This window comes from Ruditapes philippinarum, unplaced genomic scaffold (assembly GCF_026571515.1).
Source record: "Ruditapes philippinarum isolate M1 unplaced genomic scaffold, ASM2657151v2 ctg3125_1_1_1_1, whole genome shotgun sequence".
In the NCBI taxonomy this organism is placed as follows: Eukaryota; Metazoa; Mollusca; class Bivalvia; order Venerida; family Veneridae; genus Ruditapes; species Ruditapes philippinarum.
In genome coordinates, this window is record NW_026854130.1 from 58,779 (window position 1) to 76,779 (window position 18,001).

The 18,001-nt window shown below is 31.4% G+C and overlaps 1 protein-coding gene across 1 annotated transcript in view; it reads right to left on the reverse strand.

The window, feature by feature from the left end:
- Nucleotides 1-7,782: 7,782 nt before the first annotated feature.
- LOC132739040 (uncharacterized) overlaps nt 7,783-18,001 on the reverse strand; it is a 58,169-nt gene continuing 47,950 nt past the window's right edge. The window contains exons 9-10 of the mRNA XM_060726688.1: nt 11,242-12,279; nt 7,783-10,702 (exon numbers count right to left, since the gene is read on the reverse strand). Coding sequence (XP_060582671.1) covers nt 10,125-10,702; nt 11,242-12,279 — 1,616 coding nt within the window. The 3' untranslated portion in view covers nt 7,783-10,124. The remainder of the gene's footprint in view (nt 10,703-11,241; nt 12,280-18,001) is intronic.

The window sequence follows — 18,001 nt, forward strand, 5'->3', positions numbered from 1 at the left end:
CGGGTCAATGGATCCTTATAAAATTTTGCAGAGGTGATTTTTGTGTCATTTTCTACCGATTTGTGGAATGAAAGATAATTTAATACGGTTCCATGCACTCACGCGCGAGACAGGGCGCGGTTTACACATTTTGGCACGAAATGTTCGTGCAGAGCGTGGTGAGTATTAAATTTTACATTGCATAAATCCTTGTTAACTTTATAAGTGAAAAAACATAAAATATGGCACGGATGTCGATGCAGGATTGTGCCAAAGCAGTTTGAATGTTGAATGCTGGAGCCTCTATAAGACAGGTGAGTGGCTGTTTATAAACATTTATTTTTTTTTAAATATCGATAAAGTATTTGAAATAGAAAATGTTATAAATTTATTATTCTTACTGTGTTCATTCTCTTCGAAATAAAATAAAAGTCGGATCTATTGGTATTATTCTTTTTCATACATAAGCGAACACTCAGGGTGATCGGTTAGAACTTTTGTTCAGTGTATGTTAAATAGTTACAGAAGTTACATCTGGAGAAGGTTAATTATCCATGGCCATGGCCTGGGTTATGATTTTTGTTTAAGATATTCACAGTTGCTACACGCCATTTGATAAGCTGTCTATGAGGTACAGCTATTTCTATGCCATGTAGTTCAAAAGAGTTTTTCAAATTTAAGTCGACGCAAAAATGGGCAAAACATCAAGGGCATAGCATTTGTAAAATAACAAGATTAGATACAAAAATCCTGGCTTTAAAGATTCTTTCTTTCTCCTACGAAGGAGTTTTCAATTTTTAACGATTCTTTTAAACTTTGAATGTGTTGTATTTCGCTGTATTAAACGTGACACCAATGCGATGCCATTTTTTTTTACCCAGAGGCGAGTTTTATTTACCTTGTGCTAAGTTTTAGTAGACAATGAGACGTGCGACATAATTCATATATACCATGAAGCTGAAATAAAGGTTTCTTGAGAAATATCTTTTCTTATAAAAGATCATCTGAAAAAAAGACATAATGTGCTCGGCTAAATTCAACATCGGCGAATGATGTATTTAACATTCGTAGAACAAGGTTCGTTCAGCTACGTACCTAATATGTAAGCTATAAATATTAAAATGTTTGTGGATAGAATGTTTAAAATATGTTTTCAATTCAAGTCAATGACACGAACGTTATCCCGATGCCGTTTCTTACCGTTGTGTAATTGTGTACCTTGTGTAGAAGTTTGGTAGACAATGCGACATGCCAAATATTTGAACTTTAAACAATGTTGTTGTTGTTTTTTTCAGACAAACATTTTGCAAGTTTGTTTTGCTTACACGTCAATGCAAAAAAAAATATATATTATTAAAACTAAAATTCTGCGGTATACAAGAACTGTTCTCTCCTGGATAGAAAACATTTTAAGTGGATGTGAACAGTGTATAGTGTTTTATGTGTAAACACAGGAAGAGTCCCTCAGGGCTCAATATTGTAGTTTGTCCTCTTCATCATATGTTTTATCATATAAATAATATACCAGACAAATTACAATCGTTTATGGAATATTTGCTAATGATTGTACGACTTGTCGTGAAATAAAGTTTCTTACAGACCAGGATACTTTCAAGAAGTTTCAAATACATTTGGTGTCGGGAGTTACGTCTGACTTATAAAAGTTTATACTCCTAAATGTTAAATAGTTCAAAATATATTTAGATTAGCAACCTATTTATATCATGACCGATAACCATAATATTACCTAAACCCTGCCCAATCCACAGCAACCTTAGAAAAAAAATTTAAGTGTACTTTTTTGAAAATATTTTGAAAAAATAACTTGTTAATAAATCATCTGTTAACTCTTTATTGTGTCTGTATAAATCACATCTCAGCTACATAAAAAACAGTCAATGCAACGTACTCAAAAATAAAACGAAAGGCGACAAGGATGTCACAAGAATTGAATGGTTTTAGTTATGAAGACCGTCTCATGGTACTAAAACCTATCAACACCACAGTATGAAAGTGACAAATATGACCTTATAAAAACTTATAGAACAGTATTAATGGCATTGAGCCAGACAAGTTTTCATTTTTAAAGATAATGTGACCTGGGAACACATCTGCAAGATACAGAAACCTGAAGAATCAACAAGTCAATACGACAAAACTCATTTTCCACTATGTCTATTGATAATTGGAATTTAATAAATGGAGATATAACATGTAGTGTCCCTATGCTAGGTTTTATATGTCAACCTAAATATTCGGTGTTACAAAAGATTTGACACTTCAAAATAAACATGTTTGTTTGTTTGATTGTGTTTCACATCACACCAACACAGTATAGGTCATATGGCGACGTCCCAGCTTTACTAGTAGAGGAAGATCTCAGATGCCTTTCCGTACATTATTTCAGAACTTGAGTATAACCACCGACATCCGCAAGCTAGCTAGATAGCTTCCTCACATGTAGAATTCAAAGTCCCCTTCGGGATTCGAACCTACAGTGATAACGGGTAAGTGATTTGAAGTCAATGACCTTATCCACTCGGGCACAAACGCCCCACAAGAATACATTTATATTCTCTTTGAAGTCATTTTGCAAAGAAAATTTGTAGGCTACCTCATTATAACAAGATCATTTATATGTGTCACCTCTTAAGCATAATAGCTCAATTTTAAGGTAGAATTATGGACCATTTCTCATGATGTAAGTCTAATATGAGAGTCTGACCTTATTCGCGAAAAAAAAACCCCGCGGGAACGTCCACATCGGAGAGTGATTCACTCAATACCAGAAAGGATAAAATGACCCGAAATCTTATATAAAAAATACGAACAATCAGATGAATATTTAATATGTTAAATGACCAAACGAAAATTTACTTTAGAGTAGACAGGTGAATTAAACGTCAGCGTAAATATAATTGATTAAAAGGAAGCATGAAAACTAACATCTTTATATTTTTGCATGATCATACATTGCGCTTAAGGCAATTCTTGCTGCTTTTAAATTGCGTCAAAATTAAAGGATTTTAGTCTCTGTTGATTGGCCCAATAAAAATGTTGAGTCCAGCTTAGACAGGTTAATCTTGTAATAAGGGCGACCCGAGCCTCGGTCAAAATTCGGATAGATTTTGAGTTTTAGGTTGCTTTCTATTGCTTCAGTAAAATTCTAACGAAATACGCCACGGCAAGCCGGCACCAGACCAGAGCGTGTATAGAAAACTGTATAGGAGAAGTCAACACTGGCTTATTTCACTCCGATGACAAAGTTTAAGATACAAGTAACTTTTATAGGTTATTCCGTACATAACTGCATATGGCTTGGCATACATGTATTTGTTCATGCGTATAAACATTTGGGAACATCGATGGTGATTTATTCACTTGACAAAACTTTTTATTGCATTGCTTGGATTTCATTTACAATCTCATTTAGTTGACTTTATCCAGATACATGTAGTAGAAGTCTGCTATTTAGTTAAACAGAAACCGACTGTGGCACACTTTTTAAACTTTGAAATACCGAGATTAAAAATGAATTTCATTTACAAGATGATATATTTGTGACACTTTGTAGGGCATGCATCTTTCTTTGTCGGCTAATAAAGAGCCTGTAGAACTTCTGAAATATTTTTATTGATTGTTCTATGAATTAGTCAATTATATAGAAAATATCATTTGGTATAGTGTTATCGAAGAGGAACAGTTCTGTAATAGGGCTGTCAGTTATGCACATAGAAAGAATTACCACAAACGTCGCATTGCTGTGCACACTTTTAAGTGATGACCCATTTGGGCTTCAAATAACTTGAATTAGACAAGATACTGTTGAAACAGTGCACAATATACTGTACTTGGTACAAGGAAAACGCACTACCAAAAATGATTAAACTTTTATTCAGGCAGTCAAAAGCAACTAACACATGCTAACTTGATAAATCTCTAACATTTCATTTGAATATAAATAGATTGTACTAATATAACATTGACATGTGCCCTTTTGTTAACAAATAGATTGTTGTGATATTCTTATTGATATTCAATAATCTGATTTGATTAAGATATGTTAGACACACTTAGGGATCTACCTATTATATCCATACATTGTAATGTCAGTAAAAATCACACTCTCTCACACATTCTATGATTATGGCTATAAAAATAACTAAACATACATATATACACATGAAAACCAAGTCATATGATACAATACAAAACTTCTATTAATCATTAAATAATAACACAATCACTAAAATATGATAACATTCACTCCTTTATTTTGATATGAATACAAAAATAAATGACATCACTAAATGTTAATATCGATGTAAAGATACAATGAAAGGAATTATCCTTTTTAAGAAAACATTTGCACAATGTCTGTTTTTGTCCGCTTATCTTGTTGATCTACTGAATTATTATTCAATTATTTTTCAATTTATTTTTTATTGATTCGGCATAACGCCATTTTCTGTATAGAAAAAACTATTTGACATAGTGTTTTTGATAGGAACAGATATGCATAAAGACGATGAACAATTCCACAAACGCGCACGTGCAAATGATGACCGTATTTGGATTGTCAATGTAAATGACAAAATGCTACTCAAAATGAGCAAAATAAACTGTACTTGTTGAAAACATAAAACAATTTAAATTATTCAACTCTGCTTTAGGACATATCATATATGGAAGTCAAAAAGCCAAACAAGCAACTAACATATGCTACTGTGAAAGATCTCTCTGCTCTGACCTTTTTGTAAATAACAATAGATTTAACCACTAACATTCACATGTATAATTTTGTTAATAAATATATTATGTGTGGCATTCCTATTGTTTGATCAATTATAACAACATTAATTTCTACCACACGTTTACTATATAAAATATATACAAATAACTCGCCGTAGCGTATTGCCCTGACACGGTCAACATTTTGCTCTCGCATTTATTTTTAAAAGAAATAAGACATATTATTATACTTAAACCTGCATACATAGCGCAGTAGATATATCTTTCAGTAACTATTAAAATATTGAGTCATCTATGATGATCCTTATTTACGATAAATGAATTTTCAAACGTGAAAATTTTCCTAAAAATTGCGAGGTCAACATGTTTTGTGCCAACGAAATTTCCAAAATCCATCACGAGTAAACATGTATTTAGCTATTTGCCATTCGTAAGAAAGTATTCCAAGCAGGCTAAACCAATGTATTCTAACTGAATATGCTATTTGTTGACAATTTATGTCTCTGAATTATGCAACTTAAACTCCTTGTTCTTACTGTCACCAATACGTCACGAGCATTGAATTAGTCAATAAAAAATTTCCAATTCTTTTCAAAGCAGCATGGCGGACAAGGTTGTAGAAAAAATAATGTGTATTGAAATTTAATCAAAATGCGCGATCATGTGACATTTAATATGTGACAATCCTTATATAATAACTGGAATTTTAATGTCAGTCAAAAATTACTTCCTTTCATATATTCTATAATACTACTACTACTACTACTAATAATAATAATAATGATAATTACTTTATTTACCAAAGGTAACACATTAAGACATATATAGATTGCAACATCTTATTTACAATGCGGCCTTCTAAAATAAAAATAAATAAATAAAAACACACACACTAAAGAACACATATCAATCAAAGAAAATATTACATGAAAAAGAAATGATTAAATGGTTATCACAATTTTAACATATATCTTAACACATATACTTAACATTCATATAATATAATAATAATTTTATTTATTATTAAACATATTACAATCCTCAGTGTTCATTTTAATCTGCAGTTCAAAATGTAAAAATAACTTACAGAATTAACACTTAAGAATCAAAAACTTAAAACTAAAAACTAAGACTGACACCCATTATTAAAAAACATAATAATAAAAAACACATGTATGAATTTAATGAGCTTATTTATCTTGTATATATAATACACACGGACCGTGCTTAAGTTGATTAAATAAGTATTTCTTGAAACTATTCTTAAATATTGACAATTGTGTTTTTCTTCTTATAGTAAGCGGTATGGAATTCCAAATAACCATGGCATTAAATTGGAATGTATCATTAAAATAATTAGTACGTGGTTTGTAAGACGAAATTAAATTTCGGTGAGATATCGATGTTAGATTATACTTTTGATTATTTGATATGGTAAGTAAGTCTCGGATATATTGAGGGGGCATATTATTCAGTGCTTTATATACTAGGACACCGGTGTAAAAATACATCTTTTCTTTGAAGGCAATATTTTTAATCTTTTGTAAAAATGTTTTGATCGTTTTCTAATAGGAAGGTCTAGAATAATTTTGCAAATTCGGGTTTGTATTTTATATATTTGGCATATATATTTTTGTTTCCTTTCCCCCATATATTACAACAATAATCAAAAATAGGAAGAAGGTATGCATTATAAAAAGCATGCAAGATTCCTTATTTAAAAAGTACAAACAATACATTAACTTTAGAGTACAATTTTTTACACATCATTTACCTGACAGTGCCAATTGAGTGTATTTTCAACATAAATACCAAGCAGTTTTTGTGATTCTACATTGTCAAGAGTTGAGTCGTTAATTTTCAAATTTAATGCTTTTGCAATCTTTAGCTTTTGTCTACTACCTACTAGCATACTTTTAGATGTTTTAGGGTGTAAAACATATCATTTATTTTACACCACTTAATAATCATATTAAGGCTATATTTTAATATTTTTTCTCTCTATAACTGATATGTCATCTCCAGATTTATGCAACGTGGAATCATCAGCATATAAATCTATGTTAACATCCTCGCAAATATTTGGGAGATCATTTATATAAAGAAGAACCAGTAAAGGACCTAATATTGAGCCTTGTGGAACGCCAGAGGTAACATATTGTACGTCAGATTTTAAGTCTCTTATTTGAATTATTTGCATACGATTAGACAGTTACGAATGAAACAGATTTAATGATGTGACAGAGAAGTGATAAAGTTAAAAGTTTTTTATGGTCAACCAAATCAAACGCCTTTTGCAGGTCTAAAAATACTGAACCTATATATTTGCCACTATCAACAAAAGTCTATCAAACGAATAAGGGCCGTATTGCATGAATGATTCTTTCGAAATCCTGATTGTTTATTATGTTAAATAGTTGTTTATGATAATAAACAAATAAGAACATCACACATCTAATATATATCAAATTGTCACACTCTGTTTTCAATTGATACACATGTTAAAAAAGTTTGAAAGCGACATATTGTCGATTATAAAAACTTTATAATATAATTCAAATTCTTCATATTTTAAGCGTAATGCACTTGGAAACACCGACCATATTTTTGAGTTAATTTAAAATTGTTCAAGGGCAGACAATTTCACAACCTCGTTTAAGATGACCATACATTTTCTGCTTATAACATAGCTAAAGTCATTTTGAATGAGTGTGTATAATTACAAGAATTATTCAAACGTAGTTTATTTTTGTCAACTTTACTTAAACGTATGTACATTTTCATAAAAATGTCTTTTTTTTCAAAGAATGTTCAATATCCATATCTATAATGAATTAATTAAACACAATTGCTGAATTAAAATCCATGTTTTTTTAATAATCGAGGATAAAAATTGAAAACATAATAAGGTGTAACAGATATATGTATTAGTAATTTGTCTTTAAGTTAAATCAGAAAATCAAAAATGTAAAATAAAAAATAAAAATTCAAAATAGAAAAAAAGAAATGAGGAGAGGGTTACTGGAAAACAAGGCCGGTGTCCCCATTTCAAGATATTTATTATATTTCAGAAATAAAATATCACCAACAGTGCTTTGATCATATATTAACTGTTTGGAATTCGCATGCGAGAGAATAACTCAAGAGCGCGTAACCCTACTGAAAAATTCTGCTCATCCGAAAGACAAGAGTGATTTTTGCTAAGCGATAAATTCACTACTTGGGTATATTATTTCGATTCTAACTCGACACAACAAGTAAATGTTGTCGTACCTAATAGCAAGCTATATGGTGTCTGATTTGTTTTCGTTAATATTTTTAGCGTGTCGCACTTTTACTGGCAAAAAATATATCATATCGTGAACAGTATTTACAGACACTTTCGGTCCTATGTTCAATAGGGGAATATTGAAGGTTGTGTTAGAATATTAGATATCATCTGCCATATGTCTGTACGTCACTGTTGCATACGTCTTTTAGAAGTGCATATTAAATTCGCTAAGTAAACAAACTATTACATTTCTGAGTATTAAGCAATAATTGTCTAATAGAAATTAGTTAAGTCAACGTTTCTCACATATATCTTATATTTATATAACAAATATAGTAATTAATGATTACAACTTTTAGAAATATGACAATACATACACAATGACATGATTACATTACATAAAAACACATGTTTTATCAAAATTTGATTACACATTCTATATACAATAAATGTTCTTACATACAATGGACACTTATATTAACAATTATAACAGTAAAATACAAGTGTGCAGCTGTGACAGCATAATGTAAACAAAGTACGTCACTACTTATTCGTAAAAGAATGTCACATTCTCATCTCATAAAACATGGGCTATTCAAAAGTTGAACAATGTAACACAGGAAAACTGGCTTAAAGGGACTCCACTGAGGTTTTTTGACATGATGGGACTGATAATATTTGTACAGATAAATGTACCATTTGATGTAGGTCAAGACCACTAATCTTTAAGCAAAATTTCAGATCATTCGGGCATTTCGTTTTTCCAGAATGACTATTCAAATTGTAAAAAAATGACCCAAAATGAAAAGCGTTTAAACGCTTTTCACTCAAATCGAACTAAGAAAAGCATAACAACACGATTTTCAATTTATTTCAAAGTATATTTCTTAACTATCTTTGCATACATTTCTGTTTAAAGTGCCCCTGCTCATTTATGTAATAAATTAAAATGTTATGTTTTTAGGCTTTTAAACCTCAGTGGAGTCCCTTTAAGCATATTATTTATTTTTACTCCATTTTTCTTTTCTAAATTTATAAAATTTAGTTTTTCTACGAAACATTATTTTAGAATTGAAAAAGACTCGAATTGTGCATGAGCTAGGCGAGCTTTTTAATAGTTCTGAGTAGAGAAATAAGTACGAATAAATTTATCAAATTACAAAATATAAAAATAAATTCATAAAGCTGAATGTGACGAAAATACCCGTTCTACGGTCACATGTTTTATATTTAACTCAAAATATACACAGAATATACAATCGTAATGATCAAACGATGTTTAAATATACAACATTAACATATAAACGATAAAAAATAATAGATACAAGACTACCATAATGTCCCTTATATGCCCATCTGAATAAAATTGCTTAAGTTAACTTTATATTAACTAATTCATTCTTACAAAATAATTATATATGTATCGGCTCGGCAGATATAAAATCTTGTCAGCTATAATATCCACATGTATCACTCGAAAGCCAAAATAACACATATTAAAATTTTGTTCATTATTTAAACTGATCCCTTAGTTTTTGACCCGAGATAACACATCTTCAAAAGATATCAATAAGATCATCATTCATTCTGACAAAGTTTGTTGAAATAAAATGTGACTCTAGAATGTTAACAATGTTTTGTTTGATTTGAACTGGTGAGCTTAAGCCCAGGGAGCTAAAAGTGAAACAAGAATCATGGATTTAAGGTAAGATGCTTTCTATAACTGAAATTAAATAAATGAAATTATTTGAAAATTGTAAAAAATACGAAACAGGCACAAACTTTGCTATAGCTTTTTTTGCAAATGCAAATTATAAGTATCAGAGAATATTAATAGCTTGATATTACTGAGACCATAATTAAATGTTATATCATCTTAAGGAAAAAAACAAATGTTTCAAATGGCCAATCACATTTAAAATGTCTCAAAATAAAGCTCCTGCAAAATACGAGAAGCGGAGTCAAAGTGACTGCGATTTTTCAGCCATCTATGACCCTATTAGGCATTTTTCAAATTTTTCTTTGACAAAAACGATTTCTTATACAGATTTAAAACTACACATTTTTCGATTTCCTTATTGATGTTCATTGTAACTAACCTAATTTTTATTATCCTTTTAATTCAAGCATGACCTTGTTGATCATTTGGTGAGTTAGGCATTGATGAATCAAAATTTTGAGGCGGTTTCAACAGAATTTGTTTTATCGTCTGTATGTCACTACCAATTTTTTTCATCTGTGTTTCTAAATTATCTATTTTATTTTGAATATTTGACAATTCTTTTTCAGTGTCAAAACTTTTTAAGCAAGGTACATCTAGTTCTGCTAAAATAGGAACGATAGGTGTGACGACTACTGTCCCGTATGTTGTTCCTCCCTCTATAATACCTATACATTTATTTTGTGAATTTTTCTCGACAACGAACACAGGCGCACCTGAATCGCCCTCTTCAGCAAAAGGAATGCCATTTGAAAGAGCTTTAACTTCAATTTGCTTAAAAAGTTTAATCGGTGCATATTCATGAAAAAGTGGATATGCATCTAATGATTTAACTGAGGTAGTATCAAATTTTATTATCCCATGACTTAATTCGGTTTTTGATCCAAATTTTATGACGTGAGCATCCTCCTTCTTATTCAGTCTGTCGGTGCTACACATTCGCCAACTGTCGTATATAATACTTGTAGCAGCATTTGATCCTGCGAAAAGAAGCCAACAACAATTTGATAGTTATTAAAAATGTGTTCATAAGTTTACAGTGAATAATAAGTAGAACTGATACGACTTTGAATTAAAATTTGAGGTCATATATTTTATAAAATCATAATTCACGCATATTTTACGTATTATACAAATAATTTGCTTCTAACATTCCATTATTAAATTTCAGTCAATTTCAATCATGCAAACGTAGAAAAGTAGTAAAATTAGATGGTTTATTTTCTTACAATAGAGAATAACGGAATCATATAAAGAAGGCAAAAAAAACCCGACAAAATTGAAAATGTTGTAGGCTCAATTCAGCTTGTTCATTGACGGTGTTACCGCCAACGCCAAAACTGGAAAGTGATTTCAATCCAAAACATAAAGACGAAACTGCTATATGAAGGCATTTATTCATCCGCCACATTCAACAAATTATTAGTATAGAAATATAAATATTGATAAACAAAACTATGCAAATTAGTTTAAGAAACAATAATTACAGTCAAGAACGTACATGGACAACTGATTTTACCTGTCACATCGGGGAAACTTGGAGATTTGGGATGTCTGTCCGTGATTCTGAACAAAGCTAATTCCATTCCACAATTTTCGTCTGAACCTTCTTTGTAAATTACTTGAACTGTGTGTCCTAATACAGACTGTTTGTCAGCAGGCTGATAAACATTTTTGCACATTCTATGTAATGGCCATTTCAACGTACCGCTATGATTTGTTTTCAGTTCAATCATCTCCCATCGTGTTAAAAGAACATGAGCACATGTAAGTCCACATATTCCAAATTGAGGATGATCTATGAAAAACCCAAGAGTTCCTTTATAAATATCTCCACCTATTTGGCTTCCCATTTTAACAGGATCAAGCAGGTCTTTGGCAGTACGTCCGAATGGAATAAAGGCACCTTCTCTAACATCAACTGGAATGCCGTCATAATTTGTTTTAAATGGTTCTTCATCAATTGGAATGTATTTCTTTTTCTGGACGTAAAGGACAATACACTTTTCAGGTAGTAAATTCCAGGAAACGCCAAATCCTCTTGATCTATTTGGGCATGCAGATATAATTGAAAGATACTTGTGTCTTTTCATCAAATCTTCAGAGTGTTTTGAAATGCAGCTCTGAAGTTTTTGATAGGACTCTTCATCTAATCCTTTAGAAGCTGAAGTCTCTTGCCTAAGTACTTCAGGGCCTTCTGAGTTGAATTCACCAACTTGTTGGCTGACGAATGAATATGTAATCAATTTATCTAAACTTAGAGGCTCTGTACTACTGTCACCTTCTGATTTGTGTTCAACTATTACTACAAAAATTATTTGATGCGGGTTTTGAATTGTATAAGCAGCCCATACATTTGCAATAGCGGCATGTTTCGATTTTATATGTTTACAAATTGCCTCGCATGTGATAATTATTTCTTGGGATTTCTTCTCAAAAATCTGACACATCTCATTAAGTATTTCTTGGCTTGGCAGCTTCCCCGATTCAATTAATTCTGTAATGCCTTTTAGACTCTTTGAACAGAGAAAGGGATCTAATACTACATCGTCTTCACCTAGAAAGTTGACGAAAAATATTGTGATGAAAAGTATAATGCGTGCATAATTTGAAGTTTTATATTGATGTAAGGAATGAACATTGATTAATTAAATTTACAACTTATGTACTGTAAGGTTTATCCCTTCCACAGCAAAATGGTAGTTAAATAGATAAAAAGTTTCTTGTTAATATGTTTATGTTAAAAATGAATATTGTGGATCCTGTTAGAATATAATAATAATATGAAGATATTATACCATTTATAATACGTGGTGTACCACGGGAGAGGAACTGAAGGATGTAGTACTTATGATAACTTGTCAGGAGTTTTTCTGAAAACCGTTCCTGCAAAACGTTTCGGATTTTGTCGGAAAACTTTTGTATATACCGAAGAAACACTCATCAAAAATGAATATTTACATCTTTACAGGAACTCCGTGACAGTAATTAGAAGAACTCCTGACAAGTAATCATACGAACTTAATCCTTCCTGTAACATCCCTCCCATGATGTACCAACCCCCAACCGGAATTTTGTAATTTTAGTTTTTCATGCATTGTGTCTGTTATCAGACGAAAGAGTGATACCTCAGAAGCAAGAACCACATCAAATTGCATCAAAATTACCGACTCGGTTTGATAGATTTGTACACGAGGGAGAATTAAAAACTGCAATATCCCCGTGACACATTCATTTGCACATTCACAAAAGAAATCTATGGAACTATTGAAATATCTTAACATTCTTTTTTTTGTTTTCAAGGGAGGACATTGGAATACAAATAGCCAGTGTTCCGTTTATGACTAAAATCTATACAACTTTAAGTAATGTTCAGTACAAACATTCATTGATAAATATAGATATGCAACATATATTTCTTTGTTTACGTCAATTCGACATTTTGTTTTTGATAGGGAAACTGTAAATCTTTGTTGTCGGTTTTGAAAAGCAACACCCCCACATTCCACTGCTTTGTCAATCTACTGAAATGTTTTGGGCTACATGTGACATAAGTTGAAAGCTGAATACTTTTACTAAGTCAATGACAAAATCTCTACAAATACTGAACAAGAGGGAGAAGATCGCCCTAGATCGCTCACCTAACCCATCGAACTCATCCGAACATTTACCTCGACAAGCATTCTGACCAAGTTTCATAACAGGTGAGTCAAAATGTGACCACAGAGTGTTAACAAGGATTATCCATATTTAGGCAGTGTGACCTAGTTTTTGACACCTGGTGACCCACATTCGAATTTGACCTAGAAATCATTTAAACAAACTTTCGGACACATTTCCAGATATTTGGATCAAACAGTGGCCACTAGAGTGTTAACAAGATTTTTCTATTTTAAGCTCATGTGGCCTAGTTTTTCATTCGAGATGATGACCCATGTTCGAACTCATCCGAGCAATTACCTAGACAAGCATCTTGACTAAGTTTAATGATAATTGAGTCAAACATATGCCAACTAGAGTGTTAACAAGGCTTTTCCAGATTTGGGCGGTGTGACCTAGTTTTTGACTCCAGGCAACCCATATTTAAACTTGACCTAAAATCATCAAAACAAACTTTCAAACCAATTTCCAGAATATTTGGATTAAAACAGTAGCCACTAGAGTGTTAACAAGATTATTCTATTTTTAACTGATCCGAGCAATTACTTAGACAAGCATCCTAACCAAATTTATTGATAATTGAGTCAAAAATGTGACCGTTAAAGTGTTAGCAAGGTTGTTCTATATTTAGCTACTGTGGCCTAGTTTTTCATCCGAGATGACCCATGTTCAAACGCATCCGAGCAATTACCTAGACAAGCATTATGACCAAGTTTAATGATGATTGAGTCAAAAATGTGACCACTAGAGTGTTAACAAGGTTTTTCCATTTTAAGCTCATGTGACCTAGTTGTTCATCCGATGACCCATGTTCGAACTCATCCGATCTATTATCTAGATAAGCATCCTGACAAAATTAGAGTGTTAACGAACAATTGTGGACGGACGACAAACGACAGACGACGGACATTCAACGATCCTAAAAGCTCAACTTAAGCTCAGGTAAGCTTGTAAATCAACAAGCAAACCTCAAGGTGCGTAATTACAAATGCTGACCAACATTCTTGTATTATTTTCAGGACTACAGGTCAATTCTTTTTGAGCTATGCATGAACAAGTGTACAAGATATACTTAATCTAGGGCAATATCTCTCTCTAAAAAAAAGAAAAAAAGAAAGAAAAAAAATCCACTTGCAAAACCCTAGGTAATCAGCTTCACAGTGATGTTGATCATCATTCCTGTTAATTTGGTTAATTTTAACTCAAGCACTCAATGTACACATTTTAATACAACCTTAAGGAATGGCTTAAATGAGTCAAGGGCAATAGCACCAGTATAAATGATCCAGGAATGAAACCAAAAAAACAAAGAAATTCGAAAATCTCGTTTTGCTATCGATCCAGATTGAATTTGTTTACGTAACAAACAACGACAGTGTCAGCAAATTAATAAAATATTTATACTCAATTTTGGTATTTCTAATAAAAACTTTACAAAAATCTCTAAAATACATATTAAAAATGTTGTAAAATGTCAAAAATGTCTGTAAAGAATTGTCTTGTCAATTTATGCATATAGATAACTGTTTTGTCTGAATGGGTTAAGAATTATTTGACTTGAATCTAGAAAACATTTGTCTGAGGGGTGATTGGAAAATATAAAGAATTTTGCTGGAACTGTAATTTCTGTATTTGTCGAATGAGAACTATCAATTCTCTGGAAATTTTGCCGCGTTTGGTTTTCTTTACGGATTCTGGTTGCCTATATTTTAAGCAGATTGTATTTATAATTTAATCAAGTTAGCATCCTGAAAATTATTGCATTATATGTATAATTTCAAAATTTATGCGACAATACCTCAAACTGTCAAACTTGTCTCAAGATTTTTCTCAATTCTCTAACTCATTGAATTTCTTTATATAAAAAAACTGTTGGTCAAATAGAAATGATTGTTGAGAGATACTCTACCAAAACTAAAAGACGTTTATTGTATATATTAATTTAAAATAAATGTTTGTTCCTTAAATGACGATCTTCTATGACAGATAATTATTGTAATTAATAAAATATACACCTGACTGAATCCTATCTTTGTATATGTATATAGAAAATCATTCTGACTTATTTTTAATCTTTTCGTTTATTTCTAATCTTTTCGTTAATTTTTGATATTGAATGAAATAGAAATGATTCAAAGTTGACCAAGTAATTTGATTCGTCAGGCCCTAAAGAACAAGAAAAAATCTGGAAAAAGATACAGGGCATCATAGCTCTCATGTTTTAAATGTTTTTACCGTTTTATGCCAAATTTTGGAAACGGACAAGGTAGGTAGTTATTTGAAATCCGACGCTGGGAAGTTGTTATCTTAAAACGTTGACATAGCTTAAAAGAAATGCCATGCATTTCTTATTACAGTACCAATAAAATACAAGAAAAGTACTGAAGGCGACCCAAAATATGTTCGATCAAGACTTGTGCCTAATTACTTAACAGAAGATGTGGACATATAGCAGTACCATTACATGTGACGTGGAGGTTGAAAACCCTTTTGAGAACCCGTTTTAGTTTAAAATGGACCCAAAAAATGAGACACTGTCTTGCCAAGATTTATAGACGATTTTTATTCAATTAACCAATCACTTATAAGACTCATGCCTTCAGGGAGATTTCTTCAGACCTTTTTTACCAAATACAAGGATTCTTGAGTCATCAGCATGTAACAAATGTTTATATTTTAATATTGCAGACATGTCGTTGACAAATATTAGAAAAAAAGAACACCATATGTATTCGAGCAGTCTATCAGAGATAAGACTTGAAGCATGTAAAAATGTCATTACCTATGGTAGATGCTTGAAACTGCATGTGTAGTATGGTGTGATCAACTGTATCAAATGCCTTTTGTAAATATTTTAGTATCATGCCAACTATACTGCCTTTGTCCATTTTAAATTTAATACAATCTGTTAAACCAATCAAACATGTGTCAGTTTAAAAAAATGATTTAATCTCTGACTGAAACTGCCTGACTATTTAACGAATCCTTGACCTTCAGAAGACCTACCGCAGCTCTACCAACTGAGTAATTCGACTGGCCAACCAATATCTTTTAAACAATGAACAGTTCTAAACCATAACATAATTCCCCAAACATATTGATATTTGTTCTCGAATTATAGATGTTTACAGAGCAAAGTAAATTGAACTCTTGGTTATATGCATTAACAGGATGAGAAAAACCTGCAACTTGACCAGAATTCGAACCTGTGACCCACAAAATTATGAATAATGTACTGCGGCTGTAGCGATTTCTATCTGGCCTTTTACACGTTTTTTCTCCTAAATTGTTATCAGTTCTAAACCGTGAGAGATACTTTTAGATATTTTAATTTACAGATCAATTCATAATTATATTAGTAATACAAATATGAAGAAGAAAAACTGACATACTCATAGTTTATATATCTTATAGTTATTTTTACCAAGAAGGGCTTAGAGAATTATTGGCTGTGCCACAATTCAGAATATAATATTTTTAAGACTTTATAAAATATATTGCTTAATCCAAATTTAAACCCCTTTCATCACTTAAAAACCAGTACTGAGAGTGTATGGAATATATATCTATAATGCCACCAACCGTCCGGTTGAATTCCAACATGGACCCTGTCATCACTGGTAATGAACTCTAATTTAACCTCAATTTTAAATAGATAATACATACCAACTCTCACATGTTCAGAAAATAAAATATTTTGAAAAATATATTTAGCAGAATACATAATTCTTGAAATACAGAAATATTTTTCAGTCTCATCATATCCATATGCTAAGATATACATGTATGCGTACATAACAATAATAATTGCCAGTATCTATTTTATAAATATAAAATCCTATAAACGCTGGTACTTCATAGATGGAATTCAAATCTCGTAGAAAGGAAACTATAATGTACAGTGTAAAAGTAAAACGCATCACAAATTGACTGTACCATATAATAAAGATTCAGTTGTGTCTAAGCATTAAATGCATATCCATTACGGTAACACATAGTGTCTTCCTCTCAACCCATCCATTAAATTGTATCATAACTGCATATACATCAAATGTTTAAGATTGATAACTCAAGGATGAAACTATTTCTCTGTTTCAATATAACATGGAAACGAGCACGTACATGAATACCTTTAATTTACTACCTTTCATTTTTACCACAGGTTATTTTATTTACAATTTAAATACAAACAAACAGAAAATAATAATTAGTTCCACATAGTAATTAGAATATTCCTGTAGCAGAATACGTGTAGGAATGTACTGTCTGAACAAACTAGAAAAAAAAACCCAGTCTAAGGTTTCTGAATCTTGTCAAGAAATTCTATCAATATTCACTCCTCAGGGCCTCTATGCTTTTATTAAACTCGCAAGTGCTAACTTTTCATAATCTTATTTATGAACAAAAATATATCTAGAGATATCACTTAATGTGATTAATACATGGCAAGACTGCTTCGGAAATGAGGAAGGTTACTATTAACAGAATACCTTGTAAAAGAATTAAAATAGAGTTAAGGTTGTGAGCAATAAAAGATACTTGTGGTTCTTGTAAGTTGCATGTCTTGTAACTGTGGTTGACTTTTGATGAAGTTTTATTGAATTACTCTGTCATAAAAT